General features: G+C 44.4%; 2 protein-coding genes and 1 long non-coding RNA gene across 6 annotated transcripts in view; 2 read left to right on the forward strand and 1 right to left on the reverse strand.

Moving 5' to 3' along the window:
- MAPKBP1 (mitogen-activated protein kinase binding protein 1) overlaps nt 1-10,827 on the forward strand; it is an 83,808-nt gene extending 72,981 nt beyond the window's left edge. For all 3 annotated transcript variants that reach the window (XM_072623214.1, XM_072623213.1, XM_072623217.1), the window contains exon 31: nt 8,494-10,827. In XM_072623214.1, the coding sequence (XP_072479315.1) occupies nt 8,494-8,721 (228 nt within the window). In that variant the 3' untranslated portion in view covers nt 8,722-10,827. The remainder of the gene's footprint in view (nt 1-8,493) is intronic.
- Nucleotides 355-8,556, reverse strand: LOC140513486 (uncharacterized). The gene is made up of 2 exons (XR_011970202.1): nt 8,472-8,556; nt 355-2,226 (listed from the first exon to the last, which is right to left on the reverse strand). It is a non-coding gene; the product is annotated as an uncharacterized lncRNA (long non-coding RNA).
- An 86-nt stretch (nt 10,828-10,913) lies between the features above and the next one.
- The window catches only part of LOC140513484 (bifunctional peptidase and (3S)-lysyl hydroxylase JMJD7-like), a 33,807-nt gene continuing 24,402 nt past the window's right edge, over nt 10,914-20,318 (forward strand). Inside the window, exons 1-6 of one of the 2 annotated variants that reach the window (XM_072623221.1) lie at nt 10,914-11,018; nt 13,658-13,811; nt 13,910-14,163; nt 15,198-15,254; nt 19,496-19,591; nt 19,948-20,035. In XM_072623221.1, coding sequence (XP_072479322.1) covers nt 10,955-11,018; nt 13,658-13,811; nt 13,910-14,163; nt 15,198-15,254; nt 19,496-19,591; nt 19,948-20,035 — 713 coding nt within the window. In that variant the 5' untranslated portion in view covers nt 10,914-10,954. The remainder of the gene's footprint in view (nt 11,019-13,657; nt 13,812-13,909; nt 14,164-15,197; nt 15,255-19,495; nt 19,592-19,947; nt 20,036-20,318) is intronic. The other variant, XM_072623220.1, reaches the window with a different exon arrangement.

The raw sequence follows: 20,318 nt of genomic DNA on the forward strand, positions 1-20,318 counted from the left end.
TGGGGGGCAGGATCCATACAATGCCAGGGCAACTACAGAGTGGAAGCTCATCACAGCCTGAGTTATAGCCAGGACTCAATTCGTGTGAATAATGAATTCCTGAAATGGTCATGATACTCACAAATTTGCACTGCATAGGTCTGCTAGGTTGGATCTAATTACCCTGCTTTACATAATTATAACTTCATAGAGTGTAAATTTGAATATATGCCATACCCTCTGACCTATCAGCAGTGCTAAGCTAGTAGCTCAACCTAGCATCCACCCTGGAAAACCCAAATTACCTTCTGGGAAGAGGTGGGAGTGGGGTGACTAGTGGATGGACTTTTGAGTGCTGAAATAAGATAAAAAATAAAAAAAATCCATTTTATTTTTAAACTGGGGTCAAAATGGGGTAAAACTAGTCCAAAGAAACTTCTCACAAAAGTACAAAGTTTGCCTAAAGCAGGTTCCCTGCCCGTGGCCCAAAGTTTCCTCTGTTATTGATCAAGCATGGGCATTTTTTATAGTTTTTTTCACCAGAATGGTTAGCTTTTGCAAAAGAAGGGAAAGTTCATGTCAAGCTGACTTCCAAATTTCCTGAATAATTCAAATTCTGTTTTTTCTAGAGCCTTCATTAGCTTCCTATAGCTTTTCTTCCACCCCTGATTTTATCTTGTTTGAGATTCCTGTGCTGCCACTGGATAGGTGCTGCTTCCCTGCTCTTCACTCCTTCTAGAGTTCCACTTTTATCCTGAATCTGTACTCCCTGGTCCATTTTCTCATTGCCCAGGACACAGTATCTATAGGGTAACTGTCTTCTGAGTAGCTGATGTTATGAGTTTGTGCACTTTGACGCTGTGGGACAAGTTTCTGTTGCCATTTTGGTTTTCTGCTGGCTACACAGTCAGTTGCACAAAGGTCATGTACATTCTCTGCATTGTGAGATGCCCCCTTCCACCAAGTGGGGATTGCTAGCAAGTTCAGTGACATTATGAAGATCATCTCCTAAATCTACATATGATAGCTCCAGTCCCCTTCAGAAACATCTCCATTCTTTCCACTTCTGCTCCAGCTTCTGTTGAAGTGTTGGCCACTCTCTTTGCCAAGACCATCAGTCCCTCCATTTGCACCCTCAATCCCATCCCTGCCTTTTCTCCCAGGCACCCCAGTTGGCAGCTTTGGGAGTTATTCTTGTCTCTTGACCATCTCTCACCCCTCCATATCCAATCAGGTTTTTTCTACCTTCCCAATTTTTCTCTGGTCCATTTCTTTCTCTCCTCTTACTCTGTTACCATCCTAGTTCATGTCCTCATCACCACTAACATGGACTGTTATAATAGTCCCCTGCGTGGTCTCCCAGACTCCAGTCTTTCTCTTTTCACAGTGATACCCTCCACACAGCTGCCAACATCTTCTTAAAGCACAGGTACCTCAATACTCCCTTGCTCAAGAAGCTTCATGGCTCTCTGTTGCCCCTAGGATAAGATACACATTCCTGTTTGGTATTTAAAGACCTTCCCAGTCTACCTCCAGCCTCCTGCCTTTCCCAGCTGATTGCACCTGATTACACCCCTTCATCTACTCTGTTCCTCTGCTTGCTCTTCCTGTACACATCGTGCCATCTCCCACCTCAGCTTTTGTACATGATTTCTTTCATGACTGGAATGTTCTTGGTCCTCACTTCTACTTCTTTGCACCCCCTTTGCCTCCTCCCTCTTCCTTTAGGGCTTAGCTCAGATCCCACCATCTCTTACACGAGGGCTTTTCAGAGTTCCTTCGTATTGACTTGTCTGTGTCTGTGCCCTGCTGAGGGCCTTCGGGGATGGAGCAGTTACTGAGTCAGTGTTTGCTGAACTGAATCCAAGGGATTTTATTGAGGTTTCATTTGGCTGTTGGGTTTATTGGGGTCATTCTCCAGATAACTTTTGTTTCCAAGTCCATTCTTGATCAGCAACAAAACAAGTTACTAAGAACCTTCTGTGTGTAAAGCTTTATACTGAGCTCTGGGGATGATACCAGGATAAAACACAATACAGTTCCTAGCACTCGTCTGAATTCTTCAGTCTGGGATAGAAACGCATCCCATATTTGGGATGGTTCTCTGTCGACCTCTTTCTCTCTCTCTCACTCACACATGTCAGTGTATATATGCATATGTATTTGTTGAGCTGTCAGGTGGAGAGATGGGAAGTACCACAGGTTCCTCCACTGAAGGGCTTGATTTCAGCTGACAAATGATTTCTCCTGCGGCAGGAATTAGAATGAAGAACATGTTAACGATCTTAACTTTATCATTTTTGGACAGTGTAACTAGTCTCTGTCCTGTGTGTATACATCAAACATATAAATATGTAAAATATATATGTATAACACACACGTGTATTCATGTATACAGACAAGTTCTTGCTTTATGTAAATACACATGATGCAAAGTTGAAGGGTGGGCACCAGCGAGGGCTCCTGCTTCTGCTCAATGCAGTGAGGCCAGCAGCACCAATGCAATTGTGTCCTGGGGGTCCTCCACTTGGGAGAGGGGCCCCAAGAGGGGGGAAGTTGGCAGAATGAGCCATATATCTTAAGTGAGAACTGTCTGTATATATACTTATATACGTGTGTGTGTGTGTGTGTGTGTGTGTGTGTGAGAGAGAGAGAGAGATCTGTTTTGTATATACACATCTATCGGTGCAGATCAGCATCCTCTCTGCAACATATGGTCTTAGAGAGTTTAGAGCAGAGGTGGCAAACTCAAAGCCCACAGCCAGACTGCAGTCCAAACCAGACGAAAATGTAATTTGGAAATGTTGTACGAAATAAATAGAAATACACTGCAACATAAATAATGTTCATTTGTGGTTCTCTACCTCAGCACAAGGCCAGCTTGTATTCATTTCTCTTTGAGGTTGATGCCACTTTTCCCTGGATGACATAACCAAGAGGTATCTGCTGCAGGCTTTGAACCCAGGTCTTCCTGTCTCTGAAGCCAGTGCTTTATTCACTGCCCCTGTATATACCAATTATATACACATTTACCTCTGTAAATTTCCCAGGAAAGTCAGTGAGGAAAATGCTTGGATTCTGATGGGGGAAGCTTTAGGGATGTTTGCCAGATCCATCATTTGGGATGCTTGTATCTGAACTGTTCCCAAGAGCTCTTGGGTTTGGGGGCAAGTCAGTAGACTGGTTAAAGAATCTTTGGATGGACTCATGGACAAAATACCGGCTTTCATCCTACATATTAGTTGTATTAATATATTTCATTTTGATCTTTTACTTTTACTGCACTACTATACAGTTTTTAAAAAATAAAAGGATTGGACTGTATTTCCAAGGCCACTTCTAACTGTAAATTTATAATCTTCTTGAGATCTTTTTTGGATCGTATCATCTGCAGATTTGCTAACCATGCCATCTCTGCCTTCAAGTCATTTGTAAAAATATTTACTAGAACTAAGTAAAGGATCCTGTAAAAATGCTATTAATAATGTATAATTGTTTATATACATATAGAGAACAAAAAGGGGTGTGTGTGACAGAGTAAAGATGAATGTAAAGGTGTAAGGGCAGACTTCCTACTTAGAACTAAACAATTAAGAATTTTTCACAAGTGAATTGGCCAGCCAGCCTTGGGAAGTAGTGAATTCCCCTTCATTAGAAATCTTCAAATAAAGACTGAATAACCATTTGTTCAGTAGGTTATAAGGATTCTTTTTTAGATATGGACTGAACTAAATAGCCAATGAATCCTTCCAACTTGAAAATTCTGTGGTTCTTACTCTGATTCTGTATACCTGAATTTCTGCAAAACATTTGATGAAGTCCCTCATACTAACCTTTTAGACAAGATAGAGAGATGGATGTAGGTTAGATAATGAAACAGGTGGATTTGAAACAGTTGAATGATGGGATCCATCGAGTTCATTGGCTAATGTCAATTTGGAGATCTTGGTAATAGCACATCATAGCAAATGTTCATAAGAACATCACCAAAGAGCTGGAATAGGTCTTAAAGGCCATCTATTCCAACTCTCTCATTTTACAGATGAGAAAACTGAGATGTACCTGCCCAAGGTCACACAAGTAGAAGCACCTCACAAATAAGTGACTGGATTTTTTAACCTAGGTCCTCTCTAAATCCAGAGTTCTGTTTCACTATACACACATTCACACATTAATAAATACAAAACACATTAGTTTTAATTTTTTTCATTAACAAGCATTTGTTTTGTTTCTTAATTTAATGTTCATTTCTAAAATCTCTCCTCTCCTCCATCTCCTCAATGGAGAAAAAAAGTAAATAAATAAAACCTGTTACAGATATGTAAAAACAAATTCCTGCATTAGCCATGTTTCCCCTGCCCCGCCCCTTCTGCAACCCCTCCAAAAAAATAGAAGGTTGCCTCCTATCTGCACCATGAGTCCATCATTTTTCTTTTCTGGAGGTGGGTAACGTTTCATCATGAGTCCTCTGGAAATGTGGTTGGTCGTTCTGCTGATCAGAGTTCTAAGGCTAAAGTTGTTCATCTAATAATGTTATTGTATAAATAATTCTCCTGGTTTTGCTCATTCCACTCTACATCAGTTCATACTAGGTTTCTCTTAAACCTTCTCCTTCACAATTTCTTACAACACAATAGTAACCCATTAAATTCATGTACCATAACTTCTTTAGCCATTCCCCACTGATGGGAACCCTTTTAGTTTCCCATTCTTTGTCACCTCAGAAAGAGCTTTTGTAAATGTTAAATAAAATAAATAAGGGGCTCTTTTCCTCTTTTTGATTTCAGAATTATAGGCCTAATAATGGAATCACAGGGTCAAAGAGTGTGCACAATTTAATAGCTTTTGGGGCATAGTTACAAATTGCATTCCAGAATGGGTGAACCATTTCACAGCTTTGCTAACAGTATGTTAATGGACCTGTTTTCCCACAACCCTTCCAGTGCATTTGTAATTATCCTTTTTTCCCTCAGCTTTGCCAGTCTGATGAGTGTGAGGTGGTACCTCAGAGTTGTTTTAATGTTCATTTCTCTATTCTTAGCAATTTAGTGTGTTTTTTAAAACATAATTGTTGATAGAGTTCTTCCTCTGAAAACTAACTCATTTTACTTTTTTCCTTAAAAATTTAAATGCTCTTCCATTTGGCACACATAGGTTTCATACTGATATTAATTCATTGTGTATGGTACCTTTTAACAAGGTATTTGTTTGTCTCTTAAGTCTATTTTTGCTATTACTCCTGCCTTTTTTACTTTAGCTGAAGCATAATAGTTTCTGCTCCAGCCCTTTATTTTTGCTCTTTATTTTTTTGTTTCAATTGTGTTTCTTGTAAAAAAAAAATTTGTTGGATTCTAATTCATTCTACTGTTCTCTTCCATTTTATGGGTCAGTTCATCCCATTCATTCATTCATTGATTGCTGTTTATTTCCTTCCATCCTGTTTTTATACTTTTCCTTCTGTTTCCTGTCCCCTCTTGAAGTCTGTTTCTGATTAATCCTTTCTTTAGAATTCCCTCCCTTTCATTCTCCCTTTTCCTTTAACCCTTTCCTTCCTGTTTCCCTATTAGGTGAAATGTATTTCTGTACTTGTGTGTCTGTGTATTTTTCCCTCCTTTGACCAGTTCAGATGAGAGTGAGGTTCAAGTTTAGTCCTTGCCCCTTTACTCCTTCCTCCTTATTATATAGCCATCTACTTGCATGCATGCATGCATGCATACACACACACACACACACACACACACACACACACACACACCACCACAGTTATATGATAATGTCTCCTATTCTTCCTTTTCTGTTTCTCTCTCCCAGTGTATTCCTGTTCCCCATCCTTTCCATTCTTCTTTTCAGATCTTCAAATCATAACAGAATCACTTCCAAGCCCTCTGTTCATAGTTCACAGACACTACAACCCTAATGATGTTAGAGTACTCAGGTGATACAATTATCATCTCCCCATATAAGACTATTTAGTCCCTTATGATTGCTAGTTCATTTTTACCTTTTTATGCTTCTTGTGATTCTGGTGTTATCTTCTCAGCTCTGGTCTTTTAATCAGGAATGCTTGGACATCTTCTGTTTCATTAAAGGTCTATTTCTCCCTTCCCCCCAAGATACTCTGTTTTTCTGAGTAAATTACTTCTGGTTGTAAGCTTACATCTCTTTTTTAATGGTAACATATCAAGCATGAGCCTAACTGTGGCTCTTCAGTACTGAATCCTTTCTGACCTCTGAATTTTGGCTCCATGATATTTCTGGGAGTTTTCATTTGGGGTTTCTTTCAGGTGGTGACCTGTGGATTCTTTCAGTTTCTGCTCTGTCCTGTGATTCCAAGAGAGCTGAACAGTTTTCTTTTATGATTTCTTAAAATATGCCTAAGCTCATTTTTTTGGTCATAACTTTCAGATACTCCATTGATTAAACTGTTTCTCTTCAGTCTGTTTCCAGATGAGGTTTGTTTGTGCTACTTACTACAAGACACCACAAATTCCATTCTCTTTTTTCAGTCTTTTAATTTTGTCTTTTTTTCATTTTTATTGATATCTCATGGAGTCATTAGCTTCTTTTCTGGTTAATTACAATTTTCATAGTTATTTTCCTGAGTGAAGTTTTGGACATTTTGTTTAGGGCTGTTAATTTTATTATCTTTCTTCCCTAGCATAAGTTAATTTGCACATGTTGCTCTCACTCATATAGGAGCAGGTAAAGTCTGTGGCTTCATTCCTGGTAGCACTGTGTGCATATACTAGAAATTCCATATGCTGACTTCACAGAGACTTCTCAGGTCTCAGGGTTCAAAACATGTTTAGTGCTATGTAGTTAAAATGCTTAGGTAGTTTAAGGTGAAGAAATGGAGGCCTAGAAGTGATTGTTGTTTTTGTTTGGCCTTCCTTCTCCAAGAGGACCATGACCTCAGGCAATGATGACATGACTTGCAGCTGACTTAGATCTGAGGGAGAGAGGGCAGTGCCAGGTCACTAGCCTCACATTCTCCTTCAGAGCCATCTGGGTCCTGTGGCTTGATATTCATCAGGATGCAAGGGAAGACCCTGGCCCTTTAAGGCTAAGACCTTTTCAGATACCCACTTCGAGTGAGGTAACACCAGTTCAATGAATAGGCCTCTTTAAGGAGTGAGTCAGTGATGGCCTCTTTAATAAAATAAAAAATCAAACTGGGAGGGGAACACCCTCAGGATTGCTGGCCAAAAGAGAAACAGTTACTGTTTACTATTTACATTGACTCTGTACTAGGAGAGCAGGGATTTATTGTTGTCCAGTCTATGAGCTCCAGAGTGATGAACTGGGTTTAAGGCTAGGTCTGCGGGAAAGAAATCTAACCTGTAAACCCCAAGTTAATGAGGCAGCTTTCAGCCATCGAAATATACCTTCTTCTGGACAGAGCACCCTCAGGTGAAGAGAGGGAGACAGAGACGGAACGGGAATTCTAGAGCTACTGACTCCAAATCTAGCCCTCTTTTATGAGGCCATGCTGCTTCTCAGGCTAGAAAAGATGAACCAGATCTAATAAGATTACTTTTAACAGGAATCATTTCTTCTCCACATAGCGACCAAAGGGACTACCTTCCTGATGTGTAGGCTTTGCCCCCTCTATAAACCTCCAGTGGCTCCCTGTTTTCTCCAGAATCAAATCAAACTCCTGTCCTTTATTTTACTTTGTGGTGATCATGTGTCTTCCTGGTTCTGCTGACTTCCCTTTGCATCAGTTCATCTCTTTATTCATCAAGTTCCTCATGTCTTAGAACACAGAGATATTTCATTACTACCATAATTTGTTTAGTCATTCCCCAAGTAATGATGATAGTAGGTATTTAATAAACACTTGTTGATGTGTTCTCTTTTCTTGAAGAATTCATGATTTAAAAAAAAAGAATTCACGATTTATCAGCAAGAGGCTTCTAAGTAGTCTAAAAGTTTTTGATCTCTTTCATTTCTCAATCCTAAACTGTCTTTTCCAGCATGTTTCCCACATACTTATATGGCCCAGATTTCCTAGTCTGTCCCCTATATTGGGTGAGACAACAAAAAGAAACCCAGGTTATATTTTTCATAATCTGGCGGGGGGGAAGTCAGTCTGTGGTTGAACTTTAGTTAAGGTAAGAGTCCTGAACTTCATCCTGTAAGTCTATCCATTTCTGTTTTTCCATTGGGTTCATCCATTAGTTCATTTTTCCTTGTTAGTAAAGCTTTTTTTTTTAATTTTAAAGATTCTGCCTTTGCTGTTAATTACTGAAGAGGAAAAGGGATTTGTACATACCTCTGTTCAGCAAATGTGAGGAAGTTTCACCCTTATTGGCCAGGTGTGGTGGTGGTAGTGACAGGACTGCGTCTAGAAAAGCTTTTCTAGCTGAAACCCCTCATACAGCTACAGAAAAACCTAGGGAAGACTTGTGTCTACGTTCCCTTTTGTAACCTGGGAGTCATCTTTTTCCACCCTACTCCACTCCCTGCCCCCAGTGACCTGGATTACTTACTTCTTGGTTGTTCCTCTTGCAGGTGGTGAGCACTAGGACACCTTCAGCTGAGCAAAGTCAGATTGCCCGATTCCTCAATGACACCTTCTCTTCGGTGCGGCAAGAGCTAGACGCCCTGGCTGGCGTGGTGACAGCCAGCCCGAATGGGAGCCCAAGTGCTGTGGGAGCTGAGCAGACGCAGGCACTGCTGGAACAGTACTCAGAGCTGCTGCTCCAGGCTGTGGAACGACGCATGGAACGGAGGCTCTGAGCCTCAAAGCACTTGTCTGATCGGGTGTCGTGCCCCTTTGCCTTCCCCATGGGCCTTTGTCAAGACTCTCCAAACCTGAGGGGTCTACTCTCCGGGCAGCCTTCAAGTGGAAAGTGGGGGACCCAGCTTTCCCATATTTTCCTCAGTGCTCCCTGAACCTATTTATTAATTTATTTTCCTGACATTTGTCCCACTCTTGACTCTGCCTCCAGTGCCTCCAGATGTTTGTATCTGGAGCAGATCTGAAGACTGCCCACAGTTTTCTTGGTGCTGCATGGAAGCTATGGGGAGTTGGGAAGCAGCAGCTCATCCCAATGGATTTCGGGGGAACTGGGAAGGAGTTCTAGCCCCTCCTCTCTTTGAAGCCATTTGAATCACTGCAGGGATCAAGCTCCCTGGGCTGGAGCAAATACAGGGTATTCAGTGGGGTAAAGGCACTTAGTGCCTCACCTCCCCCATGGCAGGAAGTCCTGCCTCCGTCCCCCATGCCCTGAAACTAGCTGGGCTTCTCCAACTCATGAGTAGAAGGTCCTAATGGTCGGCACTGTCACCATCTTTTCCCCCACAGTTCAGAAATGCAAAGTCCTCTGGACCTTATTATCTATGGTATTCGGGGACCAGAATGGTCAGGTCAGGGATCCCTCCTCCCCTATAATTCGTCTCCAGTCCCTTTCAAAGGGCCCTTCCCCCAACGTTGTCTACATTCCCCCCCAGGAAGAAGCGTTCTTCTCTCTATCTCCCAGAGTATGTGGGGTCAGCTCTATGAGGCATTGCTACTGCAGGTCAGTAAGGTCTTCAGGCTGGATGTACCATGGATTCTGGTCTCCTCCCTCTTCTGTTCTTCCCCACCCCCAATCCCACTTTTCCTTCCTTATGCTATTTTGGAACTCTAGACTGTAGAAGCCAAGCATATCCTTTCTTTCTGATACCTTGGGTGCTTGGTCGAAGTGTGTGGGGATGAGGGCTGGAGCTGTCCATCTGCCTTTGAAGGGCGGTTCAAAGGTGCTAGCCCATCATCACTGAGTGCATCCTCCTTCAAGGCTTTCAGAAGCAGGAACCTCTGATTATGATCCCCTCCTCATTCCTTCAACTGTGGCTGTTGCCCTTGCAGTCCTTGGCTTTGCTCCTTGCGTTGATTCTCAAGTCTTCCCCATCTTTTCTGGTGAAAGTTAGAGTAAATGTGGCACATGAAAGGGTGTGGGCTCAGAGCTCTGTGGCATATCTGACAAAGTAACTGCTCTGGTCACACGATGGGCGCCCTGGCTCCCACAGGGCAACAGGAGATCTCACTTAAAGCCATACGGGCTGGAAAGCAGGCCTTCAGAACAGTGCTGGGGTCCTTAGCGTATGCAGGTGTTCAGGGGGCAGAGGCTCAGGTAGCTGCTCAGAGACATTTTGGGAAGGAGTAAGTGGAGCAGGTGTAGGGGAGAGAGGTTAGAAACAGTGTAGGGTAGGGGGCTGGGTATTCCAAAGGGCAGGCATGCGTGGAGCAGAGAGGTCAGTAGAAGGGCAGGCATGTAAGAGGAGGACCTGTGGTAAGACTACGTAGAATGGAGGGTTTTGGAGTTCGTCTCTGGGGCCTGTGCTCCCCGCGTCGGGAGCCTTGGCTGCGCTTGGTCACTGCTGCACCTCCCCGCTTCCACCTTCCCTGCCACCCCTCACCTTCCCCACCCCCACCCCCACCCCACGTGCCTGGGCACCGACGTCTGCACGAGGCACGTGCGGTGCGGCCCAGCGGGACCAGAAACCTGGGCGGACTGCCGCGGACCGGACTTCGGAGAAGCCTCGCTCCAGCCTCCCCCATCAGGCCGGCCAGTCACCCGCCCCCATCCCCGGGGCCTCCCCTCGCCCCGCTCCCTGGAGGAGGGCCTCATCGATCACTTTACTAAAGAAGGGCTGCCGTCTCCAGGCTGCCCCGCCCCGGGGCCTGGCACGCCCCTTGCCCTCTGCCCTTTTGGACACCCCTTATTTATAACTTTTGTACTCCGGCCCCGGGCCTCGCTCTGCCCCCTTCCCGTGCTTCCCTGCGGGGCTGGGGTCCTTTTTAACGCGTCCGTTTGTATCCGTGTCGAACCTGTCAATAAAACACGGCTCCTTTGTTACGGACTGGCGGGTGGCTGTGTGGGCGCCCCGGGAGGGCGGGGCCTGCGCGTCCGGGGCGGGGCGGGGGCGGGGCTTGCGTGTCCGGGGCGGGGCCGCGGCGGGGGGCGGGGCGCACGGAACCGGCGTGGCTATGGCGGAGGCGGTGCTGGACGCCGTGCGGAAGCATCTATTAGAATTCCCAAATGCTGCGCGGGGTGAGTGGGCTTTACGACGGGGCCGGCTTTGTACTGCGAGGCTACGGCGGCCTTCCCTGGTCCTGCCGAGGGCAGGGGCCCAGTGCACGCCGGGATTAGTAGTCCTGGGGCGTGGACCTCAGCCCCGCAAGCTTCCGGCTGCGGCGGCCTCTTAGGGGGCAGGCGCAGTGCATCCTGGGAGTTGTAGGGAGCCCTCCGAGGTCATAGAGCAGGCCGGGCGCTTTGTTTCTTGTGGGGCGGGATGGAAACGCCCCGTCTCCGTTCATTGCTTAAGCCCCTGGCTGTGCTCCGGAACGGAGGCCAGAAAGACGGTTGCCCCGCCCTCATGGAGTTCAGTCTCCGGAAGGCACCTCGTGCCCGGCCCCGCCTGGCCCAGCAGTTTCCTGGGCCTTTCCGATGGGCGCAGGCCCCCCAGAGCCGAGGGAGGCGGTCTGGGGCCGCGGAGGGGCCTGGGAGGGGCCTTTGGGGCGCGTTGGGGGCGGGGCTGCCGGGTCGGAGTCGGGACCTGCCTTCCAATCCCGGCTGCCCCCGTTACCTCCGGAGCCCCCTTCAGCCCGTGCTTCTGCCCCCGAGGGGGGCATTGGTGAGGCCTCACCGAGCGCAGCTTGAAGCTGTGGACCCCCACTGAGACTCTTGGGGACCCCCCCCCACTCCACCCGAGGCCGGGATGGAAGCGCGACTCCAGAGTTCCCAGCTTGGGACGCCGAGCACCCCGAGAGGGCAGGGAAGGGGGTGTGGAGGCCGCCGCCCTGACGGGGACCCTGAGCTGTCCCCAAACAACGTCGCCTTCGCCTCTTCTCCCTAAATCCAGTTCTCTTTTCATTCTCTCCCACCCACTTCGAGAAAGCAGTCACTGAACCCGTTAATGACGTGCGTGGTCGAGCAAAGTGAACTCCTGGCCTGGCCACGTCCCCACGCGTTATAGACTGTTCCCTTGGTCCTGCGTCGGTGACCCCAAGTGGTCCCCTTCGTCCTTTCTTAGAGCCAGTAGTATTCCCACACCCCTTAGTCTGTTTAGCCAGTCCCCGCTGAACGAGCACCTCCGCAGTTTCCAGTCTTTGCCACCACCAGAAAGAGCCGCCATAAGTTTTGGGGGACATAGGGGTCCTTTTCTTCTGCGATCTGTTTGGGATGTAGACTGTCCAAACTTGGGGAAACTCTGGGACACCTCTGCCCCCCTTCCTTCCTGCAGGCCTGCTCCCTTGATGCCCCCACTGCTGACCCTGGCTAGGGCCGGTTGGGTGACCCGCCTCTGTTGGCTAGAAGAGGTGTACACCTGATACCGTTCTTTCTAGGAAGGTGCCGTCATCCTGCCATAGATTTTACCTTGGGAATCATTGTTCCATCTGCGATGGAACATCTAGAGGGCATCTAGCTGCCCTCCTTCCAAGTGCGCTTGTAACTGCTGGCTGAACTTCCCTGTCTGAGTGTGGTTTGTCCAGATGGCAATTCTTTGACCCTGAATATGACTTTATTTATGGATCACTTTGTTGATCTGACTTTTATACTGGCTTGTGCTGTTGTGGAGTCAGAGGGTGAGAATGATTTAATAGCTTTGGGAGCTTCTGATGATTACAGTGCTGTGTATGGCTTAACCCTACACTCTCCACCCCCACCCCACCCAGCTCCTTGTGGGCTGTTCTCTGATGGTGCTTTAAGGTCTCCAAAGCACTTAACACAGTACTGCTACATGGATGGAATCCACAGTAAAGGCACCTAGGAAGCCTAGTTAACAGCTCACAAGACTTGGAGCCAGCCAGACCTGTCTTTGAATCGCTGCTCAGTTATGTAACCTTTCTAGCTTCAGTTTCCTCATCTTTAAAACTGAGACATAGTAACAGCACTTACTGCACAAAATGATTGTGAGGTTCTGAGAAGACAATGTATCTAAAGTGCTTTGCAAACCTTAAAATGCTGTATCAGTGTGAGCTGTTATTAGCCTCAAGGCTCTCCACACTGCCTTGGTTACTGTGTTCAATCCTGAGGAACTGGGAGGCTGTGCCAGGCTGTGATGGAGAACTGAGGCCAACATATGACTGTAAATCTATGTGAAGCCTTAAAGAGGGAGGGAGGGAAGGAGAGAATAAGCATTATATAGCACCTATTATGTACCAGGCACTCTGCTAAGTGTTCTACAAATTTCTCAATTGATCCTCACAACAACCCGGTGAGGTAGGTGCTGTTATTATCCCCATTTTAGCGGTTGAGGAAACTGAGGCAAATAGGTTAAGTGACTTGCCCAAGGTCACACAGTTCTTCCTGACTCTAGGTCCACTGTGCCACCTAGCTGCCTTTGGGTTGTAGACCAAGTGGACAGTGCCCCCAAGATATAAATGACCCTCTTGATTCCTTGAACAGGTGTTTTCATATGTCCTTTACCCCTGATTTGTCTCCCTTTCCTGTTTCAAGCCTGGGTAGGGCCCATTGGGCATTCTGGACAGGTGACCAGGGGTTGTGTTCACCCTTTGTTCCCAAAGAGGACCGTGACATCAAGATGACGACATGACTTGCAGTTGACTTTGATTTGAGTCAGGAAGGTTGCAGACCATAGAAAGTAATACTCCTCATTCCCCTTCTCTCCTTAGTAAATAAAGTCAGAGTCCCTGACCCCAGACGTCTTAGCCCTTGTCTATCCTCAGAGCTCAGCGTACCGCTCACTGTACCACACCTGGAAGGGCCCCCGACTCCTCTTCAATTCTACAGAGACTGGGTGTGTCCCAACAGGCCCTGCATCATCCGTAAGGCCCTGCATCACTGGCCCGCCCTAAAGAAGTGGACATTGTCCTACCTCAGGTGGGAGCTGCCCTTTTTTGGAATGGGGTGGGGACACTTCCACCAGGTATCAGGAAATCTGAGCTGTGGCCCAAGGACTGACCATCCATTCCCTGCAGGGACACAGTGGGCAGCACAGAGGTGAGTGTCGCTGTGACACCGGATGGGTACGCAGATGCAGTGTGCGGGGACCGGTTTGTGATGCCTGCAGAGCGGCGGATGCCTCTGAGTGCAGTGATCGATGTGCTGGAGGGCAAGGCCTATCACCCTGGGGTGCTCTATGTGCAGAAGCAATGCTCTAACCTCTCCTATGAGTTACCCCAGCTGCTGCTTGATGTTGAATCCCATGTGCCCTGGGCTAGTGAAGCACTGGGTAAGTTGAGGTAGTGGGGGAGGGCTTGGGGGGGCTGGGTAGAGAGGTATCTAGCCATGATTAGAATGCAGATGTTGGACCCCAGCCATTTATTTCTCCCTGAGACCAGTGGTAGACACTGGTGCCTCTTGGAAGACATTCTGTCCTTTAGAAATGGTAGGATTTAAAGATGGAAAGGCTCTTCCAGGCCACTTAGTCCATCTTACAGATGAAACTGAGGCCCAGGCTTGCCCAAGGTCATACAGGTAATAAGTAACAGACGCTCTAACTCCAAACACAGCACCATTTCCACTGTTCCCTGCCATCTCTTTGACTGGGGGGGAATAGAGGGGCAATGGGGCAGAGTGGAAGGACGACTGGATGTGGGGCTGAGCTCTGAGGCTTCCTAACTGGGTGAGGTGGGAGCACGTTGTTTAACCTCTGAGCTTCAGTTTCTCCATCTGTAAAATGAGGAGAATCCTACTTGCCCTGTGTACCTCATGGCTGTGGTGTAGGAAGTGCCAAAGCGAACACAAAGTAGTATACACACTTGACTTTTGATGCCCTCTGCCTTCTTGGTCTTTGAAGTCTGATCTGATCAATGGCTGCCCTCTTCTGCCCTTCCTTGTTAGAAGCTTAAGTTCTGTGGCCCTCTTGTGATATCAGTGATATATAAGGTTGTTCTGTATAAGGTCCTTATTGGATTGTCAGCTCTTTCTGTCCCTAGTTCCAGTGCCCAGCCCTCTTTCTCCACCAGGCCCCTCCACCTACCCAGACCCTTATCCTACCCTCATCTACTGTCTCAGCTTACACTGTGTGTGGTCATGCCTATCCCTCTCCTCTTTGGGAGTAATTCCTACGTCTGCCCTTGGCCGGGGGTGGAGGGAGTCCGTGTTCATATTCTTTATCCCTCTGGATTTCCAGTTAGAACATAAACTGTTTGAAGGCAAGAACTGCCTTTGTGGCGTGTATTAATATCTCTGGAACTCAACAGTGTGCCAAACGCATAGTAAACACTTAATAAATGTATATATTTTTAATGTCTCTCTATCTAGGGAAGATGCCTGATGCTGTGAACTTCTGGATGGGGGAAGAAGCAGCAGTGACGTCTTGTAAGTACCAGGAGAGCGTGGGAGTAAGTGGCCAATGACTGAAGAAAATGAGGCCAGAGTGGGAAGGGGACCAGACTCTGGGGGGAGGTTGGAGTCACCTAAAACTAAGTCTTTGTCATTTCCACCCACTGCTCCCAGTGGTGATCTATGAGGCCAAACAAAATAGATCTAATCCCTTTTCCATAAAACAGTATTCAAAGACACAAAGACAGGTCTCAGCTAATCCCCTGTTTTACCTTTTCTGACATGGTCTTGATTTTAGGGTTGGGCTGATGGCAGTGTGGGGTGAGACAGGTGTTGAGAAAAGCAGTCCCCGATCTCCCATGGCCTCTGATTCTTGGTGATGAAAAGGAAAGGCTGTGGAATGCTCCACAGGCCCAGGGATGGAGCAGGTGCCAGCCTGTGACACTGTGGAAAGGACTGTGGGCTGTACTAGGGTATTAAAGTAGTGTTACTACTCAGGCCCTGCTGCCGATGTCCCCAGGCTGCCAGAATAATTAATGATAATAATGAGGATTGATATTTATAAAGCACTTTCAAGTTTGTCATACATTTGGCATACATCATCTCATTTAGTCCTGTTAGGCAGGTGCTGTTCTTATCCTCATTTTACAGATAAGGACACTGAGGCTAAGGAAGGTTGGGTGACTTGCCTGGGTTAGCCCACAACTGGTAAGTGAGGGACAATGTGACTCCAAGTCCAACACTCCATCCATCCACTGTGCCCTCTGGAATCTGACCTGACAGTGTGATCTCCCTCTCCAACCACCTCATTTTAGGAACCTGTGAAGGGACTTCATAAGATCACATACTGCACCCCACTCAGCCCATTATTGTGCCTCCTCACATGCCTTCTTGTGCTTTCTGTGTGAACACGTCTTCTCAACAGGACTGTGAACTCTTTGGAGGAATCTCTCTTATACCCATTTGTATTCTCCGCGCATGTGGCAAAGCATTGACCAGACAGAAGGCCCACAGTAAATAGCTGTTGAATGAACTGGAGAATTATGCTAGATAGTGAGGCTATGCACAGAAAATGAGCTGGAAATGGGTCATGGGAGACCAGGTGCTAACTATAAAAAACCTTTCAGAAGAGTTCATATGAATGTAATTAGAAATAGGTCTGTCTGTGTAGGAAGCTAAGTCTTCTGACTCTAGGTCCTTCTGATGCTAAGATTCTGTGACTCCTTGAAAATAAAAAGTGAATGCTGTCACACATTTAAAGATCAACTAATTCCAATATTAAATAAATTATTTGGAATAATAGGCAAAAAGATTACTAGCTAAAAAGATTACAGCAATATATTACAAAGCTCATACATTGTGAATTTATACCAAGAATGCCAGGATGGTTTAACATAAGAAAAACTATTAACATAATTGATTATATCAATAATAAAAGTTAAAGAAATCAGGTGGTTGTATCAATAGATGTAGGAAAAGCTTTTGATAAAGTACAACACTCGTGAAAACTCTTGAAAGTGTAGGTATAAATGGATTTTTCCTTGATGAACTGATAAAAAGCATTTATCTAAAGTTATCGGCAAGCATTATTTGTAATAGGGATGAGCTACAAGCCTTCCTAGTAAGATCAGATGTGAAACAAAGATACTCACTCTCACCAATATTATTCAGAATTGTATTGGAAAACCTCACAGTAGTAATGAGAGAAGAAACAGAAGTAGAAAGAGTCAGAATAGGGAATGAGGTAATAAAATGGTCTCTTTTTGCAAACAATATGATGATATACTTGGAAAACCACAAAGACTTAACTAAAAAGTTAGTTGAAACAATAATTTTATCAAAGTAGCAGGATATAAAGTAAATCCACCTAAATCATCCACATTCCTATACATCACAAACAGAACTCTTCAAGAAGAGATAGTAGAAGACACCCCATTTAAAACAACTGTAGACAGTATAAAATGCCTGGGAGTACACCTGCCAAAGCAAACCCAGGAACAAAATTATACGGCTTTTTATACAGATAAAATCAGATTTAAATAAATGGAGAAATATTAATTGTTCATGAGTAGTCAGGGCCTATATATATATATAACATAATATAATAAAAATGACAATTTTACCCAAACTAATTTATATATTTAATGCCATTCTCATTAAATTACCAAGAATTATTTTACAGAATTAGAAAATAACCAAAAAACCAAATTCATTTGAAAGACTGAAAAGTCAAGAATATCAAAGGAAATATACAAATGTAAAGGAAGGAGGGTCAGCAGTAGCAGATCTTAAACTATTTCATAAGGCAGCAATTATCAAAACTATCCAGTGCTGGCTAAGAAATAGATCAATGGAACAGAGCAGACACATAATTTGCAGCAGCAAATAAATATAGTAACCTTGTATTTGACAAATGTAAAGACAAGATTTTGAGATAAGAATTCATTATTTGGTAAAAATTATTGGGAAATCTGCAAAATAGTATGGCAGAAATTGGGCATATCTTACATTTACCAAGATAAGGTCAAAAAGAATATACATGACCTAGATATAAAAAGAGATATTGCAAAAAAAATATGAAAAGCATGGAACATATTACTTATCAGACTTGTGGATAGGTAAATAATTTATAAATAAATAAATGAGATTGAGAGCAGAGTGAGGTGTGAAATGGATAATTTTGATTACATTAAATTAAAAAGGTTCTGTACAAATAAAACGTAGCTAAGATCAGAAGGAAAGCAGAAAATTAGGGGGCAAAATTTTTATACAGTTTCTCATATAAAGGTCTGATATTTCAAATATATAAATAACTTTGTCAAATCTATAAGAATCCAGATCATTACTCAATTGATAAAAGGTCAAAGAATATGAATAGGCAGTTTCCCAATGAAGAAATCAAAACAATTTATAGTCAGATGAAAGGATGCTCTAAATCATTATTGATTAGAGAAATATAAACATAAGCACCCTTGAGATCTCATTTTACATCTATTAGATTAGCTAAAATGATTGAAGAGGAAAGTGACAAATGAAAAAATTGGGACACTCATTCATTGTTGGTGGAATTGTGAACTGATCTAATCATTTTGGAGAGCAATCTGGAATTATGCCCAAAGAGTTAATAAACTGCCTATACCCTTTGATCCAGCAATACCACTACTAGATCTGTTTCTAAAGATGATTAGGGAAAAAGGAAAAGAACCTATATGTTCTAAAATATTTATAGCAGCTGTCTTTGTGGTGGCAAAGAACTGGAAACTTGTGGGGATGCCCGTCACCTGGGGAATGGCTGAACAAGTTGTGGTATATGATCATGATGGAATAGTACTGTTCTATAAGAAATGATGAGCTCAATGATCTTAGGAAAACATGGATAGATTTGCATGAAATAATGAAGAATAAAATGTGCAGAACCAAGAGAATATTGCATACAATAACTGCAATATTGTTTTAAGAACAACTTTGAACGAATAAGTCATTTTGACTATTTTAAGTACTCAGATTAAGTACAAAGGACATATGGAGGAAGACACTATGTGCAACCAGAGAAAGAACTGATAAGTGAAAGTATATATAGAATGATTTTACATGCATATACATATTTGTGTCTAATGGTAGCCATCTCCAGGGTGAGGAGAGGGGAAGGGAAAGAAATTTACATGATAACTTTATTATATATTTAAAAGAAAAAGCAAGTTGTACGTACTAGATTTACAGTTTCATGTGCAGTCATCTTTCTTATTATACTATATTATGAAAATGCTTGTTTTATTTCATAAATTAAATATAAAATTAAAAAAGAAAAGAAAAAGTCCCTTCTGCCTTCCCCAACCTCGGTAGATTATAAGTTCCTTGAGGACAGGGGCTGTTTCACTTTTGGTTTTGTGCATCTATAGGCACTTAATAGAACTGTGTTGAATTTAATTGAAGGCTGTAATGTGTGCATTTGTGATCCCACTCTGATTATCCTTTGGTTCTGACTTTTTAGTGAACTTCATATATCCCAAAATCCTGCTTGTTGATAGCCTAAGTGTGATATCTAAATGTGAGTTATGTATCCTCTACACTCTTAGCTTTACCTTAACAAGTCTGATCTGAGCCTATGGCTGCCAGAGAATGAAGATCTAAGGTGGGACTAGAACCTGGATGTTGTGCATCTGTCCTTTCTCCCAGGGCAGAGCCTATGCAGGGAGCTAAATTGGACCCAAATTTTCTCTTCCGAGGCCTCCTTTCTGACTACTTCTTTTACCACAATCCTTCTCTATGTTTTGCAGTACACAAGGATCACTATGAGAATCTCTACTGTGTGATATCTGGGGAAAAGCACTTCCTCCTGCATCCTCCCAGTGACCGACCATTCATCCCTTATGGTATGGGAAGTGGCAGATTGAGACTATTGTGGGGAGACTCAGAGTTAAGATGAAGGAATTGTGGAAGTGTTGTGTTTGCTAGCCAGGAGCTATCCATGGTGCCTAACACTTATGGTTGTAAGTGTGTGAAGGGTGGGCACTGCAATTTATCTATCTAGGAAGCTCACATCTTGACACTCTGGGCCCAAGGTGGTGATAGGAAAATGTATTCCACCCAGAGAAGGATCATAGAGTGGAAGGGAAGGAGGTAGGGGGCTTTGATTGATTTGGGAAGATGTAGCTGTTATTCAACCCTGACTGATTTTACCCCATCCTGACCCTACCATTCTCTTAATCCTGTTTCCTTCTTGCTGTAGAACTGTATACACCAGCAACCTACCACATGTCTGAGGATGGCTCCTTCAAGATGGTGGATGAGGAGGCCATGGAGAAGGTGTCTATCTTGTATCCAGCCTGTAGGCTTGAGGGAAGGACTGGTCATGGGGAGAAGGCAAACAAATGAACAAAACACATGTATACACACACGCACACTCACACGCACACGCACACACACCTCTTGACCTATAGGAATGAGAAGGGACAGGGCTCTGTCCTGTAGAACACAAGTCTCTTATGATTCCTGCTTGATCTCTTGCTTTATCAGTCAGAGAGATTGCTGTTGATGGGAGCAGGCATGGCAAGGTTTTGGATTATGGTGTTTGTCCCATGTAAATTACTGTTCTTTGCA

Source organism: Notamacropus eugenii, chromosome 7 (assembly GCF_028372415.1).
Source record: "Notamacropus eugenii isolate mMacEug1 chromosome 7, mMacEug1.pri_v2, whole genome shotgun sequence".
NCBI lineage: Eukaryota > Metazoa > Chordata > Mammalia > Diprotodontia > Macropodidae > Notamacropus > Notamacropus eugenii.